Source organism: Columba livia, chromosome 6 (assembly GCF_036013475.1).
Source record: "Columba livia isolate bColLiv1 breed racing homer chromosome 6, bColLiv1.pat.W.v2, whole genome shotgun sequence".
NCBI lineage: Eukaryota > Metazoa > Chordata > Aves > Columbiformes > Columbidae > Columba > Columba livia.
The window spans coordinates 332563-358897 of record NC_088607.1 but is presented as its reverse complement, the minus strand read 5'-3'; the positions used below and the strand labels follow the sequence as shown (position 1 = coordinate 358897).

At 44.8% G+C, this 26335-nt stretch overlaps 1 protein-coding gene across 8 annotated transcripts in view; it reads left to right on the top strand.

Annotated features, from left to right (window-relative positions):
• Positions 1–26335, top strand: part of CFAP46 (cilia and flagella associated protein 46) — a 71212-nt gene that overhangs the window by 43404 nt on the left and 1473 nt on the right. For 4 of the 8 annotated variants that reach the window (XM_065066611.1, XM_065066609.1, XM_065066607.1 and 1 more), the window contains 23 exons: positions 40–186; positions 1747–1947; positions 3440–3546; positions 5693–5875; positions 6623–6758; positions 7541–7729; positions 8368–8556; positions 9231–9365; positions 10154–10333; positions 11864–12031; positions 13022–13119; positions 13716–13795; positions 14169–14323; positions 16084–16205; positions 16566–16648; positions 17717–17881; positions 19225–19301; positions 19912–19972; positions 20065–20100; positions 21966–22059; positions 23159–23271; positions 23959–24040; positions 25750–26333. In XM_065066611.1, coding sequence (XP_064922683.1) covers positions 40–186; positions 1747–1947; positions 3440–3546; positions 5693–5875; positions 6623–6758; positions 7541–7729; positions 8368–8556; positions 9231–9365; positions 10154–10333; positions 11864–12031; positions 13022–13119; positions 13716–13795; positions 14169–14323; positions 16084–16205; positions 16566–16648; positions 17717–17881; positions 19225–19301; positions 19912–19972; positions 20065–20100; positions 21966–22059; positions 23159–23271; positions 23959–24040; positions 25750–26326 — 3378 coding nt within the window. In that variant the 3' untranslated portion in view covers positions 26327–26333. Of the gene's footprint in view, positions 1–39; positions 187–1746; positions 1948–3439; positions 3547–5692; positions 5876–6622; positions 6759–7540; positions 7730–8367; positions 8557–9230; positions 9366–10153; positions 10334–11863; positions 12032–13021; positions 13120–13715; positions 13796–14168; positions 14324–16083; positions 16206–16565; positions 16649–17716; positions 17882–19224; positions 19302–19911; positions 19973–20064; positions 20101–21965; positions 22136–23158; positions 23272–23958; positions 24041–25749; positions 26334–26335 lie in introns of those variants that run through there. The other 4 variants (XR_010473330.1, XM_065066613.1, XM_065066610.1 and 1 more) reach the window with 4 other exon arrangements.

Sequence of the window (26335 nt, the reverse complement as noted above, 5' to 3'; positions counted from 1 at the left end):
TGAAATCTATGAAGGCGTAATATTTTGTTATTTTTTCAGGGTTTTGAGCTGAATGCAGTAACAGGAAAAGGACTGAGTGCCCTTTCTTTCCCTTATTTGTGGACAGAAAAAGCTCAAGTGCTGATTCAGCTAGGCTTGTATCAACCAGCGAGACTTCTGCTTTCAGAGGCACATGCGGCAGCTCAGGTACCTCAGAAACAAAATAGAAAACGAGAAATTAGTAGAATGTGTATGAAAAATGCTCATTTTGATGCAGTTGTTCCTCAAAATAATGATCACATTACAAAACCAAACCCTGCCCCTGCCCACCCCAAATCTGTGTCATTTGAGTTTCAACATGAAGTGTACATTTAAATATATTGCACTTGAATCCGACTTAATGGGAATTGTCTGAAAATTATTTCAACTTGTGAAGCAGTGTCGGCGTCTCCGTGTGCTCTCGGTGACCGTGGAGACTCTTCTTGGTGGGTGAGGGAAAGGCCGTTCATGTTGTTTACCTGGACTTTAGTAAAGCCTCTTACACCGTTTCCCACAGTGAAATGCTCTCCTGGAGAAGCCCGCAGGTCTGGACCGGCTGGGTGGCCAGGTCCAAAGAGTTGTGGTCAATGGAGACAAATCCACCTGGTGGCCGGTCGTGAGTGTTGTTCCCCAGGGCTTAGTATTGGGGCCAGTTCTGTTTAATCTCTTTATCAATGGTCTGGACGAGGGGATCAAGTGCACCTTCAATCACTTTGCAGATGACACCAAATTGGGTGGGAGTGTTGATCTGCTGGAGGGTATGATGGCCATACAGAGGGATCTGGATCAATGGGCTGAGTCCAGTTGTCTGAGGTTCAACAAGGCCAAGTGTCGGGTCCTGCACTTTGGTCACAGCAGCCCCATGAGCGCTCCAGGCTGGGGAACAGCTGCTGGAAAGGGATCTGGGGGTGCTGGTGACAGCGGCTGAACGTGAGCCAGCATGTGCCCAGGGGCCAAGAGGCCACAGCATCCTGGCTGGTACCAGCACCGGTGTGGCCAGCGGGACCAGGGCAGTGACCGTCCCTGTGCTGGGACCTGGGGAGGCCAAACCCCAAACCCTGGGGTCAGTTTTGGGCCCCTCGGGCCAAGAAAGGCCTTGAGGTGCTGGAGCGAGTGGAGAGAAGGGACCGGAGCTGGTGAGGGGCTGGAGCACAAGTGTGATGGAGCGGCTGAGGGACCTGGGGGTTCAGCTGGAGAACAGGAGCTGAGGGGAGACCTTCTGATCTCTGAACTGCCTGAAAGGAGCTTGGAGCCAGGGGGGTCGGGCTCTGCTCCCCAGGAACAAGCGCCAGGAGCAGAGGAAACGGCCTCAAGTTGCACCAGGGGAGGTTGAGGTTGGATGTGGGAACAATTTCTTCCCCAAAGGGAAGAAAAAAATTTTTTGTCACCACGTTTTTTTCATCAGATACTGAAAAATGACAGCAGATATACATATCATACTAAATAACGGCAGAAAAATAGCCTATTTGACTTGTGGGTTAGAAGATAAGTGAATATAAAGGTCTGTAAGGTATATTTGAAGTTCTTGATGTTAGGTAGACAGTTCATGTTTTTCGAAAAAATGAAAGTAATGTAAGTAGTAACTCAGAAATTCTATGGATAACTGGGGAAATAACATTCACCACTTACTTCTGTGCCTATTCGTAAGTTTAATCTGAAATATGAACACAAGTAATATGAATAGCAGTGGCGGATCTTCTGTCCATAGGCCCCGTATGTCTCTTCCAGGAGCTGGGGGCCCCGCGGGAGGCGGCGCGGTGCCTGCAGGGCCTGGCGGCGCTGGCGGCGCTGGAGCAGCACCACGGGCAGGCCCGCGCGCTGCTGGAGGCGGCCCGGCGCCGGGGCGGCCACGAGCGCTTCTGGGGCGACAGCGGGCTGGCTCTGGCCGAGGCGGTGCTGGAGCAGGGCGGGCCGGGAGCGCCCAGCGCGGTAAGGGGACTGCGGCTCTGCCCGGCGTGCGTCTCTTTCCGGAAAGAGCCTTTGCATTCCAGTAGCAGCAAAAATAAGTGTCGAACGCGGTTCATGTAGTTTTCTCTGTTGTGCATTCAACAAACATTAATTGCAGATTCCAAACAGATGTAGGCCCATAGGAATGAGGTTTTATCTGCAGAAGTTTAGGGTGTTTTTATCATAAACTGTATATCTTTCTACTGAAAGAAGAGCAATTGTAATCTACTATGTGTAACTCAATCCCAGAGATCCGATCCGCTTGGCTAGAATGCTTTTGTACTGAGACAGTTCTGTTAACATTGATGTGTTTATTTTCCATATTTAATAAAGATTATAACTTCCAATATTATTTTCTAGTATATACTTCCTTTTAAATTATTTAAAATAGTTTTGCAAATATTCTTTCTAGATTCTGAAAAATGCTATTGTAAGTATAATGTATACATTTATTAAAACCTTTTCCTATCTGACCGTTAACATTAAAATATCCATGTACTGCTCAACCCTTAACTTTCAGGAGTCTCAGCATGAATACAATCCTGTTGTGTCTGTGGGGATCTGTCCTTTGTTGATTATCTGTGTGAGTCTTTGTATAGAGGGGTGATTTGATTTGGGCCGATTTCACATTTACTGTCGTTGAAGGACAAAATACCTGGTTACCAGTGAGAGTATTTACTAAGGTTTAACAGTATAGCTGTTAATGAAGTGTATGGGGTGTGGTGTTTGTTTTTTCCTCCATTTATCTGACCAACGTGACTGCAGCAGCAATTTTTTTGAAAAGGACAAATCTGTAGATGAGGGTTTGAGCATCATCTAAGGGCTTTTTCATTCAACACTATCAACTGGGGCCTTCTTTTTACACCCCACAGTGGCAACTAGAGCTGTGTAAGGTTTACTTGTGGGTTAATATGCTGGTCAGGAAGGATGCAGGAATCTGTCCCTAGGAGGATGCCTGTGAAATACAGAATCCAGTCACTATTTGAGTTTGAGGTCGTCTGGTCTGAGACCAGGTGAAACGGGCAGTTTCTGACCTTACCATTGACTCATGTTGCTCTGGCCATATGTGGCCACTTCTCAAATACCCCCAAGAATGGAGATTCCACGACCTTGTAACCCGAGACAAAAGCCAAAAGTGGCCGTGAAGGCTGAACACTGGGACATCTCTTTAGGTTTCCCCTTTTTTCAGGTTGAATGTGCTACCTGTGGTTGTTTTGCTGTGTTCCTCTGAGTCTGGCTTCATCTCTCTGTGTCTGTGTGCTCCATTCACTTGTCATATCGAAATATCTAAATATGCTCGTAACTCATACTTCTTAGACCCTTATTTACAGTTGTCAAGGATCAGTCCTCTTGGTGAATATTAGGGAAAGATACTTAACATGTTCTGCACAAAATTTAAGCTTTCTCAATGGATGTTCAGTATTATACGCAGACATCTAAAATAGAATGATGAAATTTCTGATATTACCTGCAGGCTTGTGAGATCCTGGAACGCACTGCCAGTGTGCTCAGATCTGCTTTCCTGAAGAGGCCCAACAGGCAGCCGGAGCTGGGGTTTATAATCGCATCCCTTGAAGCCAGGTAACTGGTTTATGCCCATCCTCTCCGCAGCCACGTTGCAAATACATGGTGATTTTTGCTGTTCATCTTTATATTAGTATGGTGCCTTCTGTGGATTCTCAAATATCTTTCTTTTCAGTAATTTATGTTGCTTCTTTAAAATTTGAATTTCCGATGTCCCCATTCTGGTGTGCAGCCCGGCCACCCGGCGGGTGAGCGAGCCGGCTCTGCGCAGCCCGTGCTGCTGTGGAGCCCGTGCTCTGGGCTTCCCAAGGAGCGGGTACGTTGGTGAGCGAGCCGGCTCTGTGCAGCTCGTGCTCTGGGCTTCCCAAGGAGCGGGTACGTTGGTGAGCGAGCCGGCTCTGTGCAGCCCGTGCTGCTGTGCAGCCCGTGCTCTGGGCTTCCCAAGGAGCGGGTGCGTTGGTGAGCGAGCCGGCTCTGTGCAGCCCGTGCTGCTGTGGAGCCCGTGCTGTAGGCTTCCCAAGGAGCGGGTGCGTTGGTGAGCGAGCCGGCTCTGTGCAGCCCGTGCTGTAGGCTTCCCAAGGAGCGGGTACGTTGGTGAGTGAGCCGGCTCTGTGCAGCCCGTGCTCTGGGCTTCCCAAGGAGCGGGTACGTTGGTGAGCGAGCCGGCTCTGTGCAGCCCGTGCTGCTGTGCAGCTCGTGCTCTAGGCTTCCCAAGGAGTGGGTGCATTGGTGAGCGAGCCGGCTCTGCGCAGCTCGTGCTCTAGGCTTCCCAAGGAGCGGGTGCGTTGGTGAGTGAGCCGGCTCTGCGCAGCTCGTGCTGCTGTGCAGCCCGTGCTCTAGGCTTCCCAAGGAGCGGGTACGTTGGTGAGCGAGCCGGCTCTGTGCAGCCCGTGCTCTAGGCTTCCCAAGGAGCGGGTACGTTGGTGAGCGAGCCGGCTCTGTGCAGCTCGTGCTCTAGGCTTCCCAAGGAGCGGGTACGTTGGTGAGTGAGCCGGCTCTGCGCAGCTCGTGCTCTAGGCTTCCCAAGGAGCGGGTGCGTTGGTGAGTGAGCCGGCTCTGCGCAGCTCGTGCTCTAGGCTTCCCAAGGAGCGGGTACGTTGGTGAGTGAGCCGGCTCTGTGCAGCTCGTGCTCTAGGCTTCCCAAGGAGTGGGTGCGTTGGTGAGCGAGCCGGCTCTGCGCAGCCCGTGCTCTGGGCTTCCCAAGGAGCGGGTGCGTTGGTGAGCGAGCCGGCTCTGCGCAGCTCGTGCTCTGGGCTTCCCAAGGAGCGGGTGCGTTGGTGAGCGAGCCGGCTCTGTGCAGCTCGTGCTCTGGGCTTCCCAAGGAGCAGGTACGTTGGTGAGCGAGCCGGCTCTGCGCAGCCCGTGCTCTGGGCTTCCCAAGGAGCGGGTGCGTTGGTGAGCGAGCCGGCTCTGTGCAGCTCGTGCTCTGGGCTTCCCAAGGAGCAGGTACGTTGGTGAGCGAGCCGGCTCTGCGCAGCCCGTGCTCTGGGCTTCCCAAGGAGCGGGTGCGTTGGTGAGCGAGCCGGCTCTGCGCAGCTCGTGCTCTGGGCTTCCCAAGGAGCGGGTACGTTGGTGAGCGAGCCGGCTCTGCGCAGCTCGTGCTCTGGGCTTCCCAAGGAGCGGGTGCGTTGGCCGCTGCGGAGGTTCCCACAGCAGGGCCGCGGCCTGCGGTGCTGACCCACCGTGACGCCATGGGCCCTTTTATGGTGAAACTAAAGTTGCTTTGGTCATGTTGAAATCCGAGCACAGACAAGTTCAACTGTGTTGGTGAAAGGAGAGAAGCAGAGGGTGTTTAAAAAGATGGACCCGATTCGAACTCGCTGCAGCTCTGAAACTGGGTCTGTCTTTTTGAAGCACTCTGTTTGTCACATTTACACTTCCTTCTCTTTCCAGAAATGTGAGACTCCTGGATTAGAGAGGGAAGACCAACAGTGTTCGCAGTTTGGCTACATTTAGAAGACTGATTAGGCCTAGACAGTTTGAGTAATTAGATACAGGGAACAAGTCACACTCCAGTTCTAATCTGAAAATGTAGTATTTTGATTTTTTTCAGGACCTAGTATAATTTGTAGGGCACAGATTTGAAGAATGAAGAGGCTTTTCTAGATTTCTTGCAATTTAAAGGAGAGCAGAGAAATAAGGCTGTTTTCAAGCACAGGCTGTGCTTTCTGACTGCTATCTTGTACTTGATTTTTATTCCTAGGAAAACGCTTCTTCAGATACGTTTTGCCCAAGATTGTATGGCGATTAATGCAGAGTCTTGTCAGTTACCAGATGTGCTACAAGGATACTACAATAAATTGCTTCAAATTGAGAAGGACTTTGTTCGTTATGGGCACAAAAGCTGCAGCGCAGGGATTCTGCTAGAATGTGCAAATATTCACAGGTAAGAGTGCACCTTTGATGAAAATTTCATTCAACTAGTCCACAAAGCGTATTGTTTACATTTCTGTAGTCTAATTGAAGATGGCAAAGAGCAGATAATTTTGCCAGGTTTTATATCTTGGTGTTACAGGTCTATTTGTATTCTTCCTGTGTTCTGTATCAGAACAGTACTGTAGAATCAGAAATTCTTTTTGCTGAAGGCAGAGTTAATCTTACACGGAACTAGTGATTTTCGTGCTGGCTTGGAGGTCCAAACACAGTGTCAGGTCTCTTAAGTCAGCTTTTTGTCTTCCCATTCCTAAAGGCGTTTTGCCTTTTACAATTGTTACTTTTGAAATGGTTCTCTGGAAGCTGCTGTAATAGCAGAAGTGCACAGCACCCTGCGCCGCGGCCCCCAGCTGGTCCCAGGATGTCCCGCCGACAGGACGGGTACGCTTGGTGGCCGCCTGCTCTGCCGCTTCATCCCGGTGAACGATCCTCCAGAGCGCGCTTTGCCTTTCTCCCCCCCGTGTCTCGGCACCTTCTTGCCGTGCAGCGGTGCAGGTCCGAGAATAATGTGTGAGCGTTCGCTTTTCCTGTTTGAACATTGAGGAGACATGTACAGAATTAATCTATTTAATCTATGAATCTAATCTATTAATCTCATTATTTTATTGTATATGTCCAATAGTTTTGACACCATAAAAAGAAACACTTTCCTACATTGGCTCCTTTGGGCTTATGGCGGCTGGTTTTCGTTTTATTTCAGGGTGATTGCCAAGCAGGGAAGGAACGAAGAAGCAAAACACAGTCGATATCTAGATGCCTATAACTTAGCTCAGAGGGCAGTATCTGAGACGGAGGAAGTGTTTCGTGATGTTAGTAGCTTATTTGCAGCTAATGAGGTATGGAGATTATATATACATATCTACTCATGGAAAATAATTTAGTTGTATTATTCACTCGTTCTTGGATAATTCTTGGAAGCCCCAAATGACACTATCTTCCTGTAATAATAGGCATTGTTTGAACATAGAAGGAAAAGTTGCATTCCAATAGATTTTACAGTTTAAAAAGGGCAGAAGATAAAGCAGAAATGAGCGGATTTTTTCGTCTTTGTCAGTTGTATTTAATTCTGAAGTTTATCTAATAGCTACAAAAGTCTAAACTTGCAGATGTTTTTGACTCCCTAAGTGCCGGGGGAGTCTGAAGTTCTCCACGGTGGAGTGTTTTGCCAGAGCGCTGTGTCAGCGAAGCGAGCGCGTGCGGCGGCTCGCAGCCTGCTCCGTGTGAGCTCCGCGTCCGGCTCTGTGTTCTGCTTTACTTTTGAAAAGACACAGTATTTTGTGCAGCTTCCAAACCCATCAATATTAAATTTCTGGTTTTATGTACACGTTTGTGACTCCTTTGGAATTAGATATTTCTACCAGATACATAAAACATGAAAAGCAAAACCCCATCTGCTCTTTTTCTATGCATCTACTTTGATTGCTTTGTAATATATTTCACATTGAACTTCATCTTTTAAATTACTTAAGTATCTTCACAGCAATATCTCTGGTATACCGAGGTGATATTGTTAAAATGTTTGCTTCCTTGGTTGAAGGAAATACAACATTCTAACTTCTTACCAGGTAAATTTGCAAAAATATTTGAAATCAGAATTCTGCTTTCTTTTGTATTTCAGACTGCAGGTATTAGTATCCCGTTAATGAGGCAGCTAGCTGACAGGAAACTAAATCTTGTAGAAATTCTCTTGGATATTTTTCGTCTTGTTATTGCTGAGAAAAAGCTTAAGGAAGAGAGAGAAGCGTCATGTCTTGGCGTTGCGGAGGCTTTCCTCAGAGCAGCTGCTGGAGATGCGGCAGCACAGCAGGTAGTACAAAGTATTTAGTCCTATGATTTACATACAGAGGTCTGACGAAGTGTCCCAGGGATATTTTCCATGGCAGAACTTTTTCCACTTGTGAGGAAAAGGGTCCCTGGACCATCCATGTAGTTTTGCAGCAAAGAAAGTTCAAATGCGTGGACTTTGTCCTGCAGAAGGTTTGGGTTTCGGTTGGTTGTTGTTGTGTTTGTTTATTTTCTGGTTTTGTGTTCTCATAAAGATTTTGTTTCTTAAATGCAGAGACTTAAAAACTGCTGAGAACAGCAGGAAAGTTACTGGGGGCTCGTAACTGCTGTGGAGGGTTTTGCAGGGTTGTATCTCTTTTGAGAGCAGCTGGAGTTGAGCAGAGCTGCCCGAGCCGGGGAACGAGGGCACAGCCCAGCCTGCTGGAGCTGCTGTCACCCCCAGCACAGCGGGACACTGTTCTCCCCTCGGCACTGACTGTTCTTTGTTAATCACTTGTTAATTAATCTGTGTATCTAGGAAAGACAGCTTGTTTGCAGTTGATAGTGTAATCACATTTAAGAGATGTGTTTGTATGTAAATATTTGTGTTACATTTTTTTAAGTATGTTTCTGGGCGGGGGACGTATATGAGCGAATAAACGTAAGTATGTATCTTACCAGGACTGGAAGCGTATGGAGCGCACTGTGGGCCATATCGCGCTGGCTCAGTTAGCAAACGTGCAGAGCCTTTGCAAGGGCTGTCCCGACACGACGTCCAAATGCCTCTATCTCACTGGAAAAACTCTGCGTTTACTGGCCGTTAGCACTGATCCTGTACACTCAGATGTTTACTGGAAGCCAAATGCTATGGTATGCATTCTTTTCTGCCTTTACATTTGCTCCTATGTGTAAAGCTTGTCTGCCAGGATATCTTTTCCGTATACTACACTTTCTGTAGGGGTAGGTTTTGCATATTGCATACAAACCATCATAAAAATTAATGCTGAACCAAGTAATTTCAGAAAAATGCTTCTGCTTACATGCCATTGTCGTGTAGATAATTTTTTATTTGTTCCTGAGATATGCTAAATACAGTATTTTCAAATGAGATAGAAAATGATCCGTGAATGCCCTAAAGGGCCAGATAGGCTGTTCTCTGAATCCACGCAAACAAGTCGTGACTTGTAAATGAAAAGCTCAGCCTTGTCAGTTCCTTTTGTGTTGTAGTAAGAACACCATGTAAGAAAAGGAAAGCTGAGTCATAAATTCAGTGATGAATTACAGCGTTCAGAAGAAATTAATTGAGGACAAATACCAGAAAATCAAAATCTTAGAGATTGTCTGAGGTCTTTCTAGTTTCTATTAGTCATATTGTCATACATACTAAGAAATTTTGATGCCTGATAATATTGCTAAATCTCTCACCATCAAGGGATTCAGATAGTGAGGTAATCTGAGTTCCATTTTCTCCTAGATTCACAGAAAAAATTAAGCCAGACATATTTAATGGGGTGATTAATTATTTTCTATGCTGTGGCGAGTAGGAAGAAGCTGAATCAGACATCGCAAGAACTGCCCTGACTTCGGCAGCACGCAGTGGGCAGGAGGTGACACACAGCGGCTCACCGGCCCATCGGTGTCAGTACGATAAGTACCGGAGGAAAATACAGGACTTAAAGGTATGTTAGCATATGTGCTCGTATTAGAATTCGTGTGCTTCCTTTCGATGGAGTAGTAGTCACCTCACCTTATCCGTTCTGTTTGAACTGATAACAGAAATGTCTGTAACATAAACTGATCTGTCACAGGTCAGATCTCCAGAGCGCCCGAGCCCGTCTCTGTCCCGGGAGCTCCTGGCTGAGCGTTTCCAGGCGCTCCCCCGGGTGAATCCCGTCTGCTGCGCGAGGGGACGCGGGGACGCGCGGGCAGCACCGCGCGCCGGGGCCGCAGCACGGGCAGAGAACTGCTGCCGCAGGACAGCTGTGCGGTGTGCTCAGCCGACCTGACCAGCTGCTGCAGGTCGTAGCGCAGGCCTTGGGAATGCACCGTTTGTGGTGTTACTATCATCAGCAAATGCCTGAGATAAGAGATTCATGGGCTTATTTGTATTAAATATAGTGGAAACAACTGTACTGAAAACTGACAGAAAATTCCTTTGTTCTGAATGGCTCATATTGCCTAGAATTTAAACACTGTTCTGCTAAGTACACACTTTATATTAAAGAAAGTATATTATTAAAATATTTATTCTTTGATGTATAATGAATGTTGGTGTCTGCTATATAATTTATATTGGAATATTTTGATCATACATTAAGTAAATGCCTTAAAAAGGAGAAAAAGCATTAAAATCAGTCATGAAAAGGGAGTACTTATATTTTCTAAAACACTGCTAATCTCTATGCGTGTAAAAATATTCAATATTAATACATCTTTGAATATAAACCTTGTTATTTTTATCATCTAGAAGGAACATAGGCTGGCTGAGAAGTACCTTTCTCAGTGCAGCGAAGCGTTGCTGCGCTGTGTGAATGTTGCGTTCAGGCACAACGTGACCGACGTCCTGGCTCCTGCCAGTTTGGAAATGGTCGAATGCTTCCAACAGTTCGATCCCGTTTCAACTAGCCAGTTCTTGGCACTTCATCAGGTAACGCAGCTAATGTGTTGTGATTCTGTCCGCTATAGAAAGGGTCTTTTAAGTTACATAAGCAAAAATGTCTGTTCATGTAGCCTGAAAACTGGTCATACGAAACACAGTGTACACATACGTATAAGAACTAGTGAGTAATACGGGTAATCAAATACTTTTGTTTGTTGATTTCAAGATGTTTGATCAGTAGCTTTTTAACAATTCTAGTATATGTTGTGTTCAACTTGATGTTATCGTTGACGATTGCATACATGAAAATATTTTAATATTAATAAATACCTATAATGTGATTAACTAGGATAAGCATTACCACGAAGTACAGTTTCTTCCTTCCCTGACAAACAATTTTAAAAATTTTTCTCTGGACTCGTTCATTCGTTATTTTGAAGTAGAGGGGAAAGGTTTGCATTCAGTTTGTCAAATCAACACCTACACACGTGGTCCCATAGGTGGCTTGAAGGCGTGTGAATCGTTCATGTCTGCGCCTTCGTCACAGAGATGACGAGTGACTATAAGGTTTGTGTTCCCTATATCAGGAACAAATCGTACACGCTTCCTACACCATCATCTCCATTGTGGAAGTACAGAAATGCACCTTGTGCTGATTTCCTTCTTGCCACGGCACGGCAGCCGCAGGTCGGGACGCGCCGTGGGCAGCTGCCTCTGTGTCAGCTCTCCGGTTTGCACGCCCCTCTGCCCGCGGATGGAGCGGCCTGGGGGTCTTCTGATAAATCAGGAAACAGGTAGCGCTGGTTTCCGTGGTTCAGTCCTTTATTCCTGTTCTCCTGCAGCACACCATGTTATTTGTGGTTTGCTGTCATACTCGTTAGTGAACAAGCTAAGTAGAATGTGTATCAAGGCACCAAAAACACCACCAGTCCTGTCTTCTACTGGGCAAACAATTCTGCTGATTCAGTTACTGTGCTGCCCAGACAGGTTTGTATATACAAAAATGTCACTCCATGTTAATATTAGGCCTCCCTTTGGATTATTAGGTCAACCCAAATTGCAATTTTTAATGTGACATCTGCATTAAAAGCAAAAAAAAGATGCCTTAGCTCTTAGCAAGCATTGGCTCAAAGGACAGGATTGGAGCGTGTGCTGAAATAAAAGGATGTGAAGTCTTACCGTTTATCTCGCTCTGTGCAGGAAGTCTGTTGAAGTGATGCGCTGGCTGTGCACTCGAAGGCACAGGAGCACAAAGACTCAGCTTACTCGAAAAGCTCAGCTCAGAACACTGTCAGTTACCTTTCCATGTAGACCTTAGATGACTAGATGCAGGAACATAGATGATAGATGTGGTCAAAGAGGTTAATTCTAGCTATTCGTATTTAAGAAATCTTCATTAGTTATTGCCAGCCTGTCCACATTAGATTGTAAACACATATAGCAGATAGGCTTTGGCTAATCTGTCTCACTTTGCAACCAAGAGACTTTAACATATAGACATGTTATAACACATATAGAGTATATACATATGTATGTTATTTTGGGGAGGGAAAATAAATATATACAACAATTTTACAGAGCTGTTCGGTGTCTCTGAGGATGAAGAGTGTCCTCCTAGCAGCCGCATCTGACACCAGCAGCTCGCAGCTGGCGGCGTTGCTGCATCTGCAGCGGCAGTTAAGGCACGGCCGGAGCACGAGTGATCTTCTGGCCAGAGTGGAACAGCACCTGACTGCTACTTCAGTGGTAACTCTTTGAGATACGCTGCTTGTTAGTGGTGTATTTGTATTTTATATACGGAGACACATATATACCTAGGCATACATTTAGGTATACACAAGTATTTGTAATTTCAGTGGTTCCTGGAATTAAATAATATTTCATCTGTTTTATTTAAACTCTATTAAACTTTTTTCCCCTTATTTGAGTAATGGGTTGACTTGATCATGCATAGAAATACTTTTTTATTAGTATGGTATGTACTATCCTGTGGTTTTATTCCTGCCAGGTTATCTGTGTGGCATGAGCTATGTAATTTAAGTCAGAAGTCAAATTTTAAGGATGCAGTTCCAGTTTGTCTTATAGTTACAATTCGGTATAGCTGGATGTCAGAGTCCTGCATGCTTAAATCCTTAATTCTGCGTGAGTCTCACCCAGTCCAGTTGCAGATGTTACTGTAAAGGACTCTTGTCCCTGTCTGGACAGTCCTCCTGTTTGAGATACTCAGGTGCCCATGCAGGTGTTACCGTATGAAAACAGCCCGATATCCTTTCATTCGTTCGTAGGAACGCTTTACCTGTGAGTCTGGGCGTGGGCCGAGCTGCGGTGCTGCAGGAGGCTCGGGTTCTGTCCTGTGCGGTGCCGGAGCCCGGCCCGCCTGCCCAGGGGCTGTGGAGTCTCCCCTGCAGGGTCAGCGCAGGCCTCGGGGGGCCCAGCCCTGCTCCGGCAGGACACCTGCAGCCGGTGCCTTGTCAGTGCATGCGGGACGGGGCGTCCGCGGGACGGGGCGTCCGCGGGACGGGGCTCGGCGCTGCCCAGCGCAGTCACCCGCGTGCGGCAGCGCTCCCTGCTGCTGGCGCGGGGCCGCCTGGCGCGGCTGCCGAGTGCTCGCCTCTCTTCTTTCCTTGTGATGTTCGCACTGTCTCCCTAGAACTGTTATCAATTTTCTGATGAAAGAACTGAGATCGGTGATTATAAAATGTATGAAAGTAATGCTATTTTGGAATTATTGTACAGGCATGGAGAAATCTCTGTATTCCTGTTGAGCATTTTAATATAATGGATGAATTGCCGTCTAATTTCTACATAATGATTCTCCAACATTCAGAAGACAGGTATAAAATTTCATCATTTTGGTTTAGCATTCTGTTTGTTACAAGTGTAATCTGATTATTTACAGGTTAAAAAAAGTATTTTGGTTGTTTATTGTCTTTTACTTCTAATTTTGCTGGGCTTGAATTCCATGATAGTGGACAGATTGATGTGTAAACAGAACTGCCTGCAGCTCAAGCCGTGCGTTTCCCTGCACTTTGATTTCCCTGGTTATCTCTTTAACCTCCAGGGGTCACTTGAAAGGTTTCGGGACAGATTTGGTATCCTTCTAAATTCTGTTAGTAGGTCCCAGCTCTTGTTGCTTGTGCTCTTCAAAATGTCAGGAGGGATCCTGTTTAGCTGTATGAAGCCACAAATGATCTCATTACTGCAGCCTAATTAGCGACTGCTCATAAATTCAGCTATAGCGGCTGACCATGGGTATCCTCACCAATTGTGAAAAGTCGTAAACAGTTGTCACGGAACAGATACAAATCTACCTTGCTGGAAACGTAGTAATGGGAGAACGCTAGAGGATAATAATTACTCGTCTGATAAATTTGCATCATATGATCAGGCTGAAGAGTCAGATAATCTGCTCGTTTTCTGCGTTCCACAGGTCACATCTGTACAGTTCGTTGATTGGGAAGCCGGGAGCAGCCGCTGCGCAGCAGAAGGGGAGACCCGCTGGGCCGGGGGGTGAGAACGGCCGCCCCGGGGCTGCGAGGGGCTCGTGTCCGCCACTGACCCTCGAAATAGTTGTGACTCTTATTAATGCCAGAGGAACGTTAATACCTGAATACATGAGTGCCATTATCAGATATCGTGTATCTGGTCACAGTTTACAGGGGTTTCGTTTATATTTAAAGGCTAAGGTCGTTATAGATAAGTAATTGTAGACTTTTTTTTTTTTTCATTGTACATCTCTGTATTTGGTGCTAAATATATAAAGTTATTTAATTTTCAAAGAATACCGTGGCTTTAGAAACTGATGTTCTCTGTACAGTCATTTCTTAAAGTACAAATGTGATTTCTCAAAAGGAGTCTTAAGATGGTGTCATCCTCCTTTCAGCAGTGCGAGCTGAGGTGTCTCGATTTCCTGTGAACCCCGATGCCTTTTGTGTGTTGTTGGAAAAAGTGCATCTTTACAAGCAGCAACAGATGCAGAGTCAGCTTAAACAGACTGTCATTCAAAACTTGCAAGAGTGCACCTTCAGAACGGATGTGGTAATGTATTTGATTACTTTATATTTAAAACAGGATGAAAAACGGGTACTAAAAAGCCATTATAAACACTCTTTGTGCAGAATTTTCAGTTTATTCCAAGTGTAACACCCAGTCTTCACAGTTACCAAATGCTGTGTACTCTGCTTCAAAAGTTAATCTTACTGTGCTATCTCGTCACTGTTTTCAGTGTCATTCGGCAGTTTTGAAATGTTGAGTAGTTTACCAGAATTGAAATTGATGCAGTTGAGATCAATGTACTTTAAAATGAGCTGAAAAGATCTGCATTTACAAATGTGCATTGGCTTTCACGTCCCAGGAAAGACCCAGCTGTCCCAAGGGAAAAAGGGGATCTCAGATCTAACCCTTTACTCAAAACTATCTCAGCCAGAGATTATTACTGATTTCCAACCCAGAAAAACTTCCAGAGCACACGTTATCCTTTGCACTGTGGCTGTTTGTCTGAATGCAGTTGATCCAAGTCTGTTAAGTCACACTTTTGCTTCAAGGACACATTTCCTTGGAATTCCAAGTTTGTAGCTGTGAGTACTTCAAATGTCGATGATGAAAGTTGTGTGTTGCTGCGAGAAGGCTCAGTTCTGCGAGGACATTGCTCTTCACAAACAGCGCAGCAAGTCGTGCAGTGCCACGTCACACTGGAAGAGCCTGTGGCTCCCACATCAGCTTTAAGCTGCAGGGTGGGATGCGCAAGTCTGCATCCACTCTAATTTACTTCAGTTTTGGCTCCATTAGGTAAAATCTAGGGTTTTCGATATAAATCAAAATTCACTGTTAAATATAGCGTATTAACCAAAGCTGGTGTAGACCTATTTCCATTATTAATGTAAGGGTGAAAATATAGATAATATTGAATTTTCTGTACAGTTTTTCATTATTTTAACCACACAATTTTAAGACATCTGGTTCAGGAACTGGAATTCTGTACTGTTGATCATGTTAGCTTCTTTCAGTTAAAACACTGATTATTGCTTGATCCCTTTTCCTCTTGCCCCTGGCCGGACTTTGTTGTGATGGCAACTTAAGTGGAGGTTGCTGTGGTTGTGTAAGTAAAGAAAAAGGTGAAAAGATATGTCAGGTAGAGCAGACCGAAGACACGTGGCTTAGGTTTTCCAGATGTGTGCGCATCGCTTCGCCCAGCTGTGCGCGCGGCGCACCCGGAGCCGCGCCAGCGACCGGGGCGGGACCCTCCTCAGCACCAACACCCTTCGCCGCTGCACTGAGCTCTTTCCCAGCTGGTGTTTTTGTGTCCGTGTCTGTTGGCTTTTAGAAGCTTCATGTTTTAGTGTCCTACATTATTTTATTATCTCCTTATCTATTTTCTTCATTCTGTTTAGGTTTTCTTTGCCAAACTTGCTCCATTGGTCTCTCCATACACTTCCATTTGCTGCTTCCGCGTTCATCTTGCAGTTTCTGTTTCCTTCTCAAAGTTGTTATTTGGTGCATCGCGTTATCTTTTCTTGCTGCTGGACTGTCCTCGCTGAAATTGCAGAAATACATTAATTGCTCAAATAATAAATATTGAAATCTTGTACTGATTCCTATGTTAGAATGTTTTGCTGCTAGGAGTGATGTTTTGAAGCAAAGTAGTTTAGTAACTCAGTTTCTGTGTTTATATTTTCCATTTTATGGTGTTTCAACTTATTTGACTTGGCCTCTGATTGATTTAACAGATAATACACACTCCATCCTTATTAAATAACATTTTGTAAGCATTCTGTTTTCGGTTGCAATGTGCGTGATAGACTCCACCAGAGAAAATACACGATAATGGACATGATTTGACATCGGATTTCTCTGAAATATTAGAAATTATGGAAGACTATCTGAAACCAGTGCTATCACAGGTCGATTTTTCTGATACCAGGTAAGACATTTATACTTGTTCTGTCATCGTTTGTGAAAACAGAATGGTGACTCAGGTCCTGCGAATGCAGGAAGGGGTTTAGCAAGAACAGACCCTGTTGAATGAACTTCTTGCATCCTGAGAGAGAGGTTCAGCCGTATGATAGACTGAGTGATACAGTAGTGAGCTCAGGATGAAACGTTGTAATGTAACTAGTCAAGGGTGGGATTTCCAAAGGAGAGGAACTCAGAGGGAGCACATCCGTGGCGGTGTAAAACGTCATTGAGATCGAAGCAGTTTTGTCCTTGTGTTTGGTGTGAGAACCTTTCCTCACACAAGTGTTAGTGCTGGCAATGTTTTCACTGCGGTTCCTCTGCGCAGAGAACAGGACGCATCAGCTTCAGCAGCTGGATCGGGGAAAGCAAAAGTGAAAGACAAGGACCCCAGACAGACTCGGATGCAGGGTACGTGCGCTCAAGTACAGTGTGTGTGCACGAATACACAAAAATCCCGTCCCTTTCGTTTGCATTTTTTTGACACCGGGAAGAAGAAGGTGGCTTCAGCAGTGGGCCTGTTTCTGTTCCATAGCAAGTATTTTAGTGTACTTCCAAAGAGACTGTTGATACGTGGGATGGACCTGTCCTTCTGCGTGTATTTAGAGTCTTCTAAACTATGTGTGCTCTAGACAGCTAATTAAATGCCTTTTTTACAAACCAGACTTTTCGGGAGAAAAGCCAAAAGAGTGAACTTTCTTAAGTCTCTTCATGTGTTTTTGTTTTGTCTTTTTGTGCGTTTTCGGTTTCGGCGTCTCCCGGGTTGTTTGCGTTAACGCGAGCCTGATGGCGCAACGCGTCCCTGAACGTGTTCCAGGAGGAGCGCCGGTCGGGCCCACGGCTTGCCGGGGGACGAGGGTTTTGCTTTATGCTGGGGAACGGTGAAGTTTCTCAGTTAAAAATTACTAAAAATAAAGAGGCATTTGCATTTGCTTTTACTTAGAAGAGTTTCTTTCTGCAGTCTGGCAGCTGGTTGCTTCTGTTGTTCTGCAAAGACTGAATAACTTGTCTTCGTGTGTTCGTTGTCTTTCTGTAGAACAGGAGAGTGTTGTCATAATGATATTCAGTACTTTTTTCCTAAAAACAAACACAAAGGTTTCCTGCAGAAAGACACAGTTCGTATTGGATAAGAGCTCCTTTACAGCTCTATACTGTTTGGCCAAACTCCACTAAGGCAATTTTGCATTTCCAGAAATCATTTTCGTGAATACCTGTACCTGCACTTGTCTGAGCCGGCTGGTTACTGACACGTGGGCAGTTTTCCCTCTGAAGAATCCGTGCTCACAAGTGCACGTGCACAGAAGCTTGACGGCATCTTAGAAGTGACAGTATCAAAAGAAATGATTTTGCATAATGCACTTAATCCACAGTAAAATGGAGTTTGGGTGTCACACAATAGAGGAAATGTAGATTTTTACATCTAACTTGAGTTATTTACATGTATACCGAGAACTACTAAATCTCAGTCATGTTCTGTAGGTGCAGCCGCGGACTTCGGATTGTGTGTGATATTGCTGGGAGATACGTGGCTGATGGAATTGCCTTTGGAAGCTCTCAGGATCTTTAAAGCGGAAGGAATAAGTTCTGTATCCAGAGATTTTTCTCTTCAGATTCTCTACAATCGAATGCATATGGCTGAATCAGGTACTATTAGACATTCTTTGTATTAGTGTAATGATGCAGCAAACAAGGTACTTAGATTTAAATAATATGAATGGCAAACCATTCTATGGTTCTGTGACTCTGTGTATCGTATTTTACTGGAAGACTGCCGCATACAGCAGGTTTCTGGTATTTTAGATGGAATAGATAGTACAGGAGACTTTTTGCACTGATGTACAGGCTGACTATAGCTGCAGTGCTAGCTAATTTAAAATGACCTCTATATATGAAAGAATTGTGTAAAACTCAATGGAATCCAAAATGGCTTGCAGAGTTATACAGGTATGATCTTAAACTCTTTACAGCTGTTTTCAGCTGCGCGGAGGGAATGGACCAAGATGGTGCATGAGCAGCGGGATCCCGCGGGCTCCGCCGACCTCCTCCCGTTGCGGACGCTTGCGCCCGCCGCAGGCTCTGCACTGAGATGGGTGTGTTAGCCAGGTAGTTGGACGGGTGGTAAACTTGTCCTTATGGCATCCTGAAACTCGTTTCTTATTTATTCTAAAAGCGAGTAATAAATGCAGACACTAAGCAGCTTTTTTGTGTAAATCAAAGATACCTTTTGTTACTGAAGTTAAAAAATTGGAAGTCACAATAGGGCAAAAGGGAGATATAAAAGCATATTTTAACTCAGATTGGATTATTAAGACTATAAAGTAGGCTGAGTTTGGAAATCTCGCTGTGTACCGTGGAACTGTTCTGTTCCAGAGCAGCTCTTGTGCTCGTGTTCATATCTGTGATATTTAGCGCCTTCAGCGTCACCTGTCTTGTGTTTTTCCGTTTCACGCCTCCTTCCTAAAGGGAAAGGACTGTGAATAATCCAAGATTAGAACATTTTGAGTCTACATACACACGCATGTACTGTTACAGGTCTGTTAGGAACAGGGGTTTTAGAACATAGGGTTTTTCCATTTCTGTTTTTCCCTTTTTTAACATGAAACTTCTTGTAGCTGCATCATTTTAGAAGCAGATAAATGGGAGGAAGCATAGTTGAAAAGTCTGTTAGTGCAATTATTGCTTTTAATTTCTGCTTAGAAAGTGCATTGGTAACCTCTGTTCAACTCTGTCCTAAACCTGCAATGTAACGAAGCATTTGCATGTCCAAGAATCACTTCTCTTGCTTGTTTTCCACTTTCAAACCATTACTTTTAGGCAGGAAGGTTTGGGGAATGTTCTTGCCTTGCTGTGGTGTGAAATTCATTTTTATTGTTGCAATTTAATCTGATATTATTAAGACATCAGAACAAAGACGAGTCATCCTTCAGGAAAGCTGTGTTTTCTAGAACTGCCTGTATTTTTACAAAATGTTCTTTTCAATTCCACAGAGACTGATGTTAAAACGGATGTTGAAAAGTCGAAAGAAAATAAACCAAAAGCTCATCAGAAAAAGAATGGCAAAAAGGTGAATTTTCCACATTTTGAAAATGAACTCAATAGCAGTAATCTTCTTTTTGTGTAAAGATGTAAAGAACAACAAGTAGCTGACATAGCAGCTCGTTATACATGCTGTAATACTGAAGTGAGGTAAATACCATGTAAGTCTTCTGCCAAGAAGGGTCGGACGCGCTGGTCCCTGTGGTCCCTCCCCGCCCGGGCTCTGCGGTTCTGTCCCGAGCCCGTAGAATTTTGCAGTGGTGACAGAGTAGTTGTTTCTTTGAAGATCACGGTCCCTGTGTGACAGGCTTAACAACCCACCGGGGAGCTGCTCCGAGTCACTAAAGTACTTCCCAAACAGTATAGGATATTGTATATTGTGGATGCACATATTTTTGTAAATATATGTATGTACGTACATGTGCTTGTGCGCATGTGTGTATATATTTATATGTAATGTATGTATATGTAGGTAATGCGGAATAGCTCGTGCTTTTACTTTCCATTGACAATTGAGTGTCGTGCTGCTTTTAATCCCGACATGTTTTTGATAGCTCTTTGACACAAAAAATGCAATACTGTTAATATTTGATTGGGACTCCTGTATGTAATAGAATATGTATTGTTTTTACTTGTAGGCACCAGTTAACCGTGATTTACCCTCTAATTGCTTGTCTGTTGATACTCGTCATTTAAAATGTATCCTTTTGCGGATTATTAGTTAAGTCTATCAGTTAAACTTACCTTTTTTGTTCTTTACATTGTGTTGTTTACACTTAACTTTTTATTAGATATTGTGGATCCCTATAATGAAGGAAGAGAGGCAGGTAATGTATATTAAATAATTATTTTGCCATAAACTAGCCATTGAATTTAGAAGTTTTTGTAACAGAAAATGCAGCCATGACGTCAGGATGCTGACAGAAAAGTCTGGTTGTTCATTGGAACAGCAGCTGCTCATCGCCTGTCAAATGGTGCGTCAGTGAAACGATAGAGCCTGGTTTACATTCAGGAAAGAAACGACTTTGTCTTACTGTGTCTTTCATATCACTTAAAATTGACCTAATATTGCCAAGAAAATAATGACGTGAGTAATCTTTCTTGCGATGCAAACCAATTAGAAACACATGCTTACTTTGAGGAACTCGTTATAGCGTTTCTGGTTTTCAAATAGATGCTGTTATGATACGGTGTCCCTGTGTAGGTTAACTGGAAGGCTGTGATGCTTTATGTGATCTTTGCTATACAAGAAATTTGCTTGAAAGCCGTGAGAGGGCTTGGAAGAAAAGGTGTTGAGTGGAACGGGCTGGGACAGGACAGCGGCACTCACCAGCAGTTCTCAAAACGAACACTGCACAAAAAGCGAGTGTAACGTGGAGTTTTTACAGCCCTTTGAAAGGTGAAGGGCACTGTGATAGACACAGAGCCTACAAGGGTATTTGAGAGAGTCGTTACGTCCTTTTGGGTTGTGTTTGTCAAGGCAGTAGGCGTTTACTGTCTCAATAGAATAGACTATGAATAGAACAGACGGTTCGGTCGGAAGGGACACACCGCGGTCACTCGGTCCAGCGGCCTGGCCCCGTCGGGGCTGACCGAAAGCCGAAGTGAGTCGCTGGGCCTTGTCCCGCAGCCTCTTCAGCTCCGACGGCACCGGCCGCCTCTCCGGGACGCCTGTGCCGGGGCCTGGACGGCCCTTGGGTGCAGGAGCGGCTCCTGGTGTCCCGTCCGAGCCTCGCTGGTGCAGCTCCAGCCATTCCCAGGGCCCTGTCCCTGGGACAGAGCTCAGCACCCCCTCCCCACGTCCCTCCTGAAGCAGCCAAGCCGGGGGCCACCCCAGAGCCCCCTCCAAACCAGACAGAGCCCGTGTCCTCCTCCAGCGCGCCCCCGGCTCCCCGACCTCCTCTGCATGCGCTAGCTCAGTTTGACAGACACCTTAATAATGCAGTTCTACCTCGCTGCTTCTACCAGTGTGTGTGGGAGTTTAACTGCTTCACATTCGTTAGCGAACTCACTTGTATATCAAATGCTGAAAATTGATTTAATGAAGGTTTTTATTTGATATAGTCATTAAACCTAAATGCAAAAGAAGCTACTGAACAATCAGTAGCATAATACAGGATTATGTTTGCAGTTTCTCATTTACAGCAGATAAAACTACACCACTGTTGACCATGTGCTCATATCTGACTGTAGAGTGTGTCTGCATTTTACAGTGGTAGCAAAATGTACTCAAAAAAGAGAAAAGGAATTATCATTAAGTGTGCAGTGTCCGTGCAGAGCAGAGGTGGGTTTGGACTCTTGCTTTCTGAGGTCGCGGCTCTGGAAGCTCGGTTATTTCCGTCTCTGAGCCCCTGGAACCCACCTCTATGAGCAGTGCTCGTGTCTTCCACGCTTCACACTTCCCTCAGGGTATCTAGAATTTTTTCTTTGTCTTTTTAAAGTCTTTAACCTGTCTACTGAATAATCCTTGTCAGTCATAAAATATACCTTTCAAATGGGAATTGCAAACAATTTTACCCAGAAAATAGCACGACTACTACAGTTTTAAAAGCCAGACTTAGGTTTCAAAAACTTAAGGCCTAGTGATGGCCTGAAAAACTCTGGATTGTCATTTATAAATAGTTGAAATTAAGATTCCCCAACATCCTTTGTAGCATATTAAGCTTGTAATGATTACATGCTGTTGTTACAGAAGCTTTAAGCCCTTCCCAAAAACTGAAGGAAGTCCTGGAGAAGCACGGTGAGCTCCAGTGGCGAGGAGCGACGGGCAGCGAGCGCCTCCCCAGGTTTGCCACCCTCCGCCCGCTGTGCCTCCTCCCGGGGGCTTCACACGTAAAACAGGATCGCATCTTTTCTGAGCTGGTAAACACGTAGCTATCCACTGCCTTTGTTTCAAATGCATATTTAGATTTGTAGACAGGATATTTTAAGAATCTGAAAGGAGGTGATTTAGCCAGATGGATTGCATCAGTTGCCGTATATGTAGACCATGTCATTTTGGCAGAAAGTCTACTGGTGCAGTCTTAGATTAATATGATATGTCAGCTTAAATGTAATTTCTGGCTGTGCTCGTAACTGTTTTTAAATCCAAATGTAACAAAGCTGTAGCACCCCTGCACATTGAGCCAGCTCTGGGACTGGTGCACTGATTGGAGACACGAAGTGGTGAAGGTACATCTCACAGGCTACCATTTCAAACATCTCATTGTGAAACAATACCATTTAACGGAGTTTATTCACAAACAGACTTCATTCTTCATAGAAGTGCTTTTAAGATCATAGAAACAGAGGGATAAAAGGGATCTTGATAGGTTGAGTGCCGACAAGTCCTGTGAGTCGGCAGGGCCGCCACTGGACCTTCCGTTGTAACCGCCAGGTCAACCAGTGCTTTGAAGTCTTCCTTACGTAGGTAGAATCGCTGTGTAGGTGCTCTAGTGTTTCCTCACAACGGTCACAAGGATTGTGACCTGATAGGCAGTTGCTCGGGTTTGCTGCTAAGTTAGGCTGGTCATTTGCATCTCCTTTCAAACCCTAATTTCCACATATCTTGGTGGGTGCACATGCGAATACTGTTGAAAGTCAGACTAAATACTGTTATTTCAAAGCTGTACAACACACACATTGATGATATTTGTTTGTTTAATATGAGATGTTACTAAACTAAGTACCCCTCTGTATTAAAATAATAATTATTAATAGTCCACGTGAGTTATTACACTTTCCGTAGAATTCTGCAGTCTTATCTCCTTGCTTTCCATGCTGACTTCTCTTACAAATATTTCTGGAGTGGATACGGCTGAGGTGTTTGCTCTGGATACCTTCTGTATGTAGAATGTTCTTGTGAAGCAGTAACCCGGCGGTAACGTCCCGTCGTCCTCCTTGCAGCCAGGCCGAATGGGAGCAGCTGCTGGCCACCTGCAGCGCCTTCCTGTTCTACGGGATGGAGAGGTTCCTGTCTCACGTTGTACTCGACAGGCTGGTCGCCATGAACATCCCACGTGAGATAACTCAAAAATCCTTTCTAATGACACCACCTTTTGTTCCCAGTTGTGTTCATTTCATGCTGTGTCATTATCACAGTACTGACGTTGCCCATTAAGGGCTTTTTTCGAGATTTTATTCGCCGCACAGCTTTCTTATTATTCCTCACAACTCAGTCCTTCTCCACTTCCCAATGTTGGAATTTCTGAAGTACCAAAAACTGAGCCATAATCTGATGGTGTTCCCGGTAACTCCTCTCCCTTTTCATGGAGTTCAGCGTTTGGAAGCAAAGTCTGTTTTCTTGTACGTAGCTGGTCCTGACTTGTGGGTCGGAGCTGCAGCAGATGACATCTCCGCGCCATTTGGCAGGAGTTTGTAACTACACAACCGAGTCGTACGGGTTAGCCGGTAGTAGGGTGGCGTGTGGATTCCATTGTTAGTTATACTGTGGTAGCACAGGAAAAACCCTGCAAGACACTGTGGAAAAGTGTAGCAAAGTTACGTCAAATACTGTTAGGGTGACTTTATTAGTGTTCTTTTGCTTAATGTTTGACTATTTCGGCTCAGATATATCACATTTATATTAGTTGTTTGGACTGTGTTCAAGAAGTCATTAACTTAAGAAAGGCCCGATTTACTTATATTTATTATGTATGCATTAGTATTAGTGCAAATACCATTGCTGTAACATATTTGTTTTCCAGAATGCCATCTGATGATACTTCTAGATCTGGTGCGAACAAAGGAAAGTTATCACAGAATTATAAACTCTGGTAGCCACAAAAGGTAGGATAAAGTTTATTTTGGTAAAGTCCACATTAAAGCAGATTATTTTTATTCCAAAGCAAAGTTAAAATTCTGAATTATAAATATTCTTACTTACTTCTGCAAGTAGAAGTGCTCGTATTTGCACCGCAGGGAGAAGTTCGGCTCTGTATCTTGTAGCTTCATTCTCTGCATAGGACCTAAATAAGTTGCAAGCTCTGTTGAAGGCAACGGTCAGAAAATGTGGCACAGAAACACGTATACCTTCCAGTTCTGAGCTCAGGATTCTCAGAATGTTCGAACTAGATAGATAAAGCTTCCCTTTAACAGATAAACTGTTAAGAGTCTGTCTAAAGTTTTATACACCAAAGAGTTTAACAACCAGCCATTTTTAAATTTAAATAGATTACTATGGCATGTTAAATAACCTGTTCAGAATCTTTAACGTTATTTATCAGAGCATTTTTAGCCTTAAAAGCATTTTGGTGTTTTCCTTGCGTTTGCGCTGGGAGGTGGCGGGGTTCACACGCTCACACTGTGTCGTCGTGCGTTCTCGTGACTAATAACTCGGTGCCATCCCATCCTGCCCTTGTCACAGAGACCATATCAAAATGTACTTTATCCATGTCATTTCTGGGACTACCATAGTTCTGCAGCCAGTCAAATCTTAAATCCAGTCCTGTTAGGGCTGCATAAACACCTCTTGACGTTTCTGATTATTCATTCCATGAAAAATAAATAGAAAAAGCGCTTCTCTAAAAATACTGTTTAATCAATGCAACAGTGTGTAAGTTAAAATTACTTTTGTGTGAGACAGGTTATACACACATCTGAGTGCCTGAACAACCTCCTTTTTATTTTTAATATCCTTCTTACCTCCCCCGAACAGCCGTTTCCTAAACAGAAACAAAATACGGTTCCTTTCCAACTCTGAACTTCAAAGTCTCATTCTAATAGATGGTACATTTATCAACATGTTTAAGCGTAAAAGCTTCCAGCAAACTTAGAGTAACATTCAGTTAAAACTGAGTCACGTAACTGCGTAGACGATCAGCATCTCCCGAAAGATTACAGAAAACTGTAATTATCATCTTCTGACAAGGTTACCGTGAAAAGCAGTGGCTAATAGAACCAAAACTTAGCTTTCCGTTTACTGCAGTTCCAACACTAGAGTATCGCCCCCTCCCATCACTGAAACAATATACCAAAGATACTTACTTAAATATTCAGCAATAAAATATCTGATCCTACTAGACAAGTAATTTGATTTTAAGCCTCCAAATTAATGCCACGCTTATCACAAAGAGCAGGCTTTCCATTCCTGCAATATTTTGTGTTTCCCTTTAGCAACTTAAGCAGAAATGAACAGGTCTTTTCGCCTGATTCCCAACGTTTTGGCCATCTTTTAAAGGGTGTTCTGCAGTATTTTGTAAAAGTCAGTGTGCTACCCCTTTCACATTTCCTGAGGTGCCCAGGATGGTGCCACGATGGAAGAATCCACATTGTCAAATTGCATCATGAAAAGATGTAGAGGGGAAGTTACGTACATTCTTTGAACTAAACTGGAAGTGCTGTATGAACACTAGATATCACTTTATGCTCAGCATACGTGAAAACGCAGGCTGGCATTCCTTTTCGCCTTCTATTAAAAAGCATTGTATATGTAGTTATATTTTTGACGTGTTGTGTACGTTTTTAGTTCCTGGCTCTCACAGTTTGGATCCCTTTAGGGGTGCCCAGGCTGCGGTGCAGAGCCCCGCGGAGAGCGCCCTGCTGCTCAGCCTCGCTGGCGTGCGGTCCGTGCTGGCCAACCAGTGGTTCACGACCCTGCGGGACAACGCGGAGAGGCTGGACGTTCTGGCCGAGAGTGGGTGTTCACGTTTCTCTTCGCTTGCGTGTGTTATTTCGGACAGTAGCGCGTGTGCACTCGTGGGGTGTCCGTGCCCCCCGGTCCCCCATCTCTCCTCTTCCTCTGCGCCTCGCGAGTTCTGCGGCGGTTTCCGCGGGCGGTGGCTGCTGCCGGAGCCGCCGCGCAGCACCGCAGCCTGCTTAGAGCAGCCCCAGCGGGGCCGCGTGCGGTCAGGACGTGATCTCTGTGGTGAGGAGCGGTGCCCGAGGACCTGGCAGTCCGTAGTTCCAAAAACTGTGGGAGAAACAGAGGCTGGAGATAACTCAGGTCTTCAGAGGCACAGAACTAAATCTGTAAAGGAATCTGTTTTCGTCAGCTCTGAAATGGGAGGACACCAGGCTGTATGGCTGATGCTTTCTTATTTTTCAAAACTTTCATTAAAAACTAACAGCAATTAACGTTTCTTT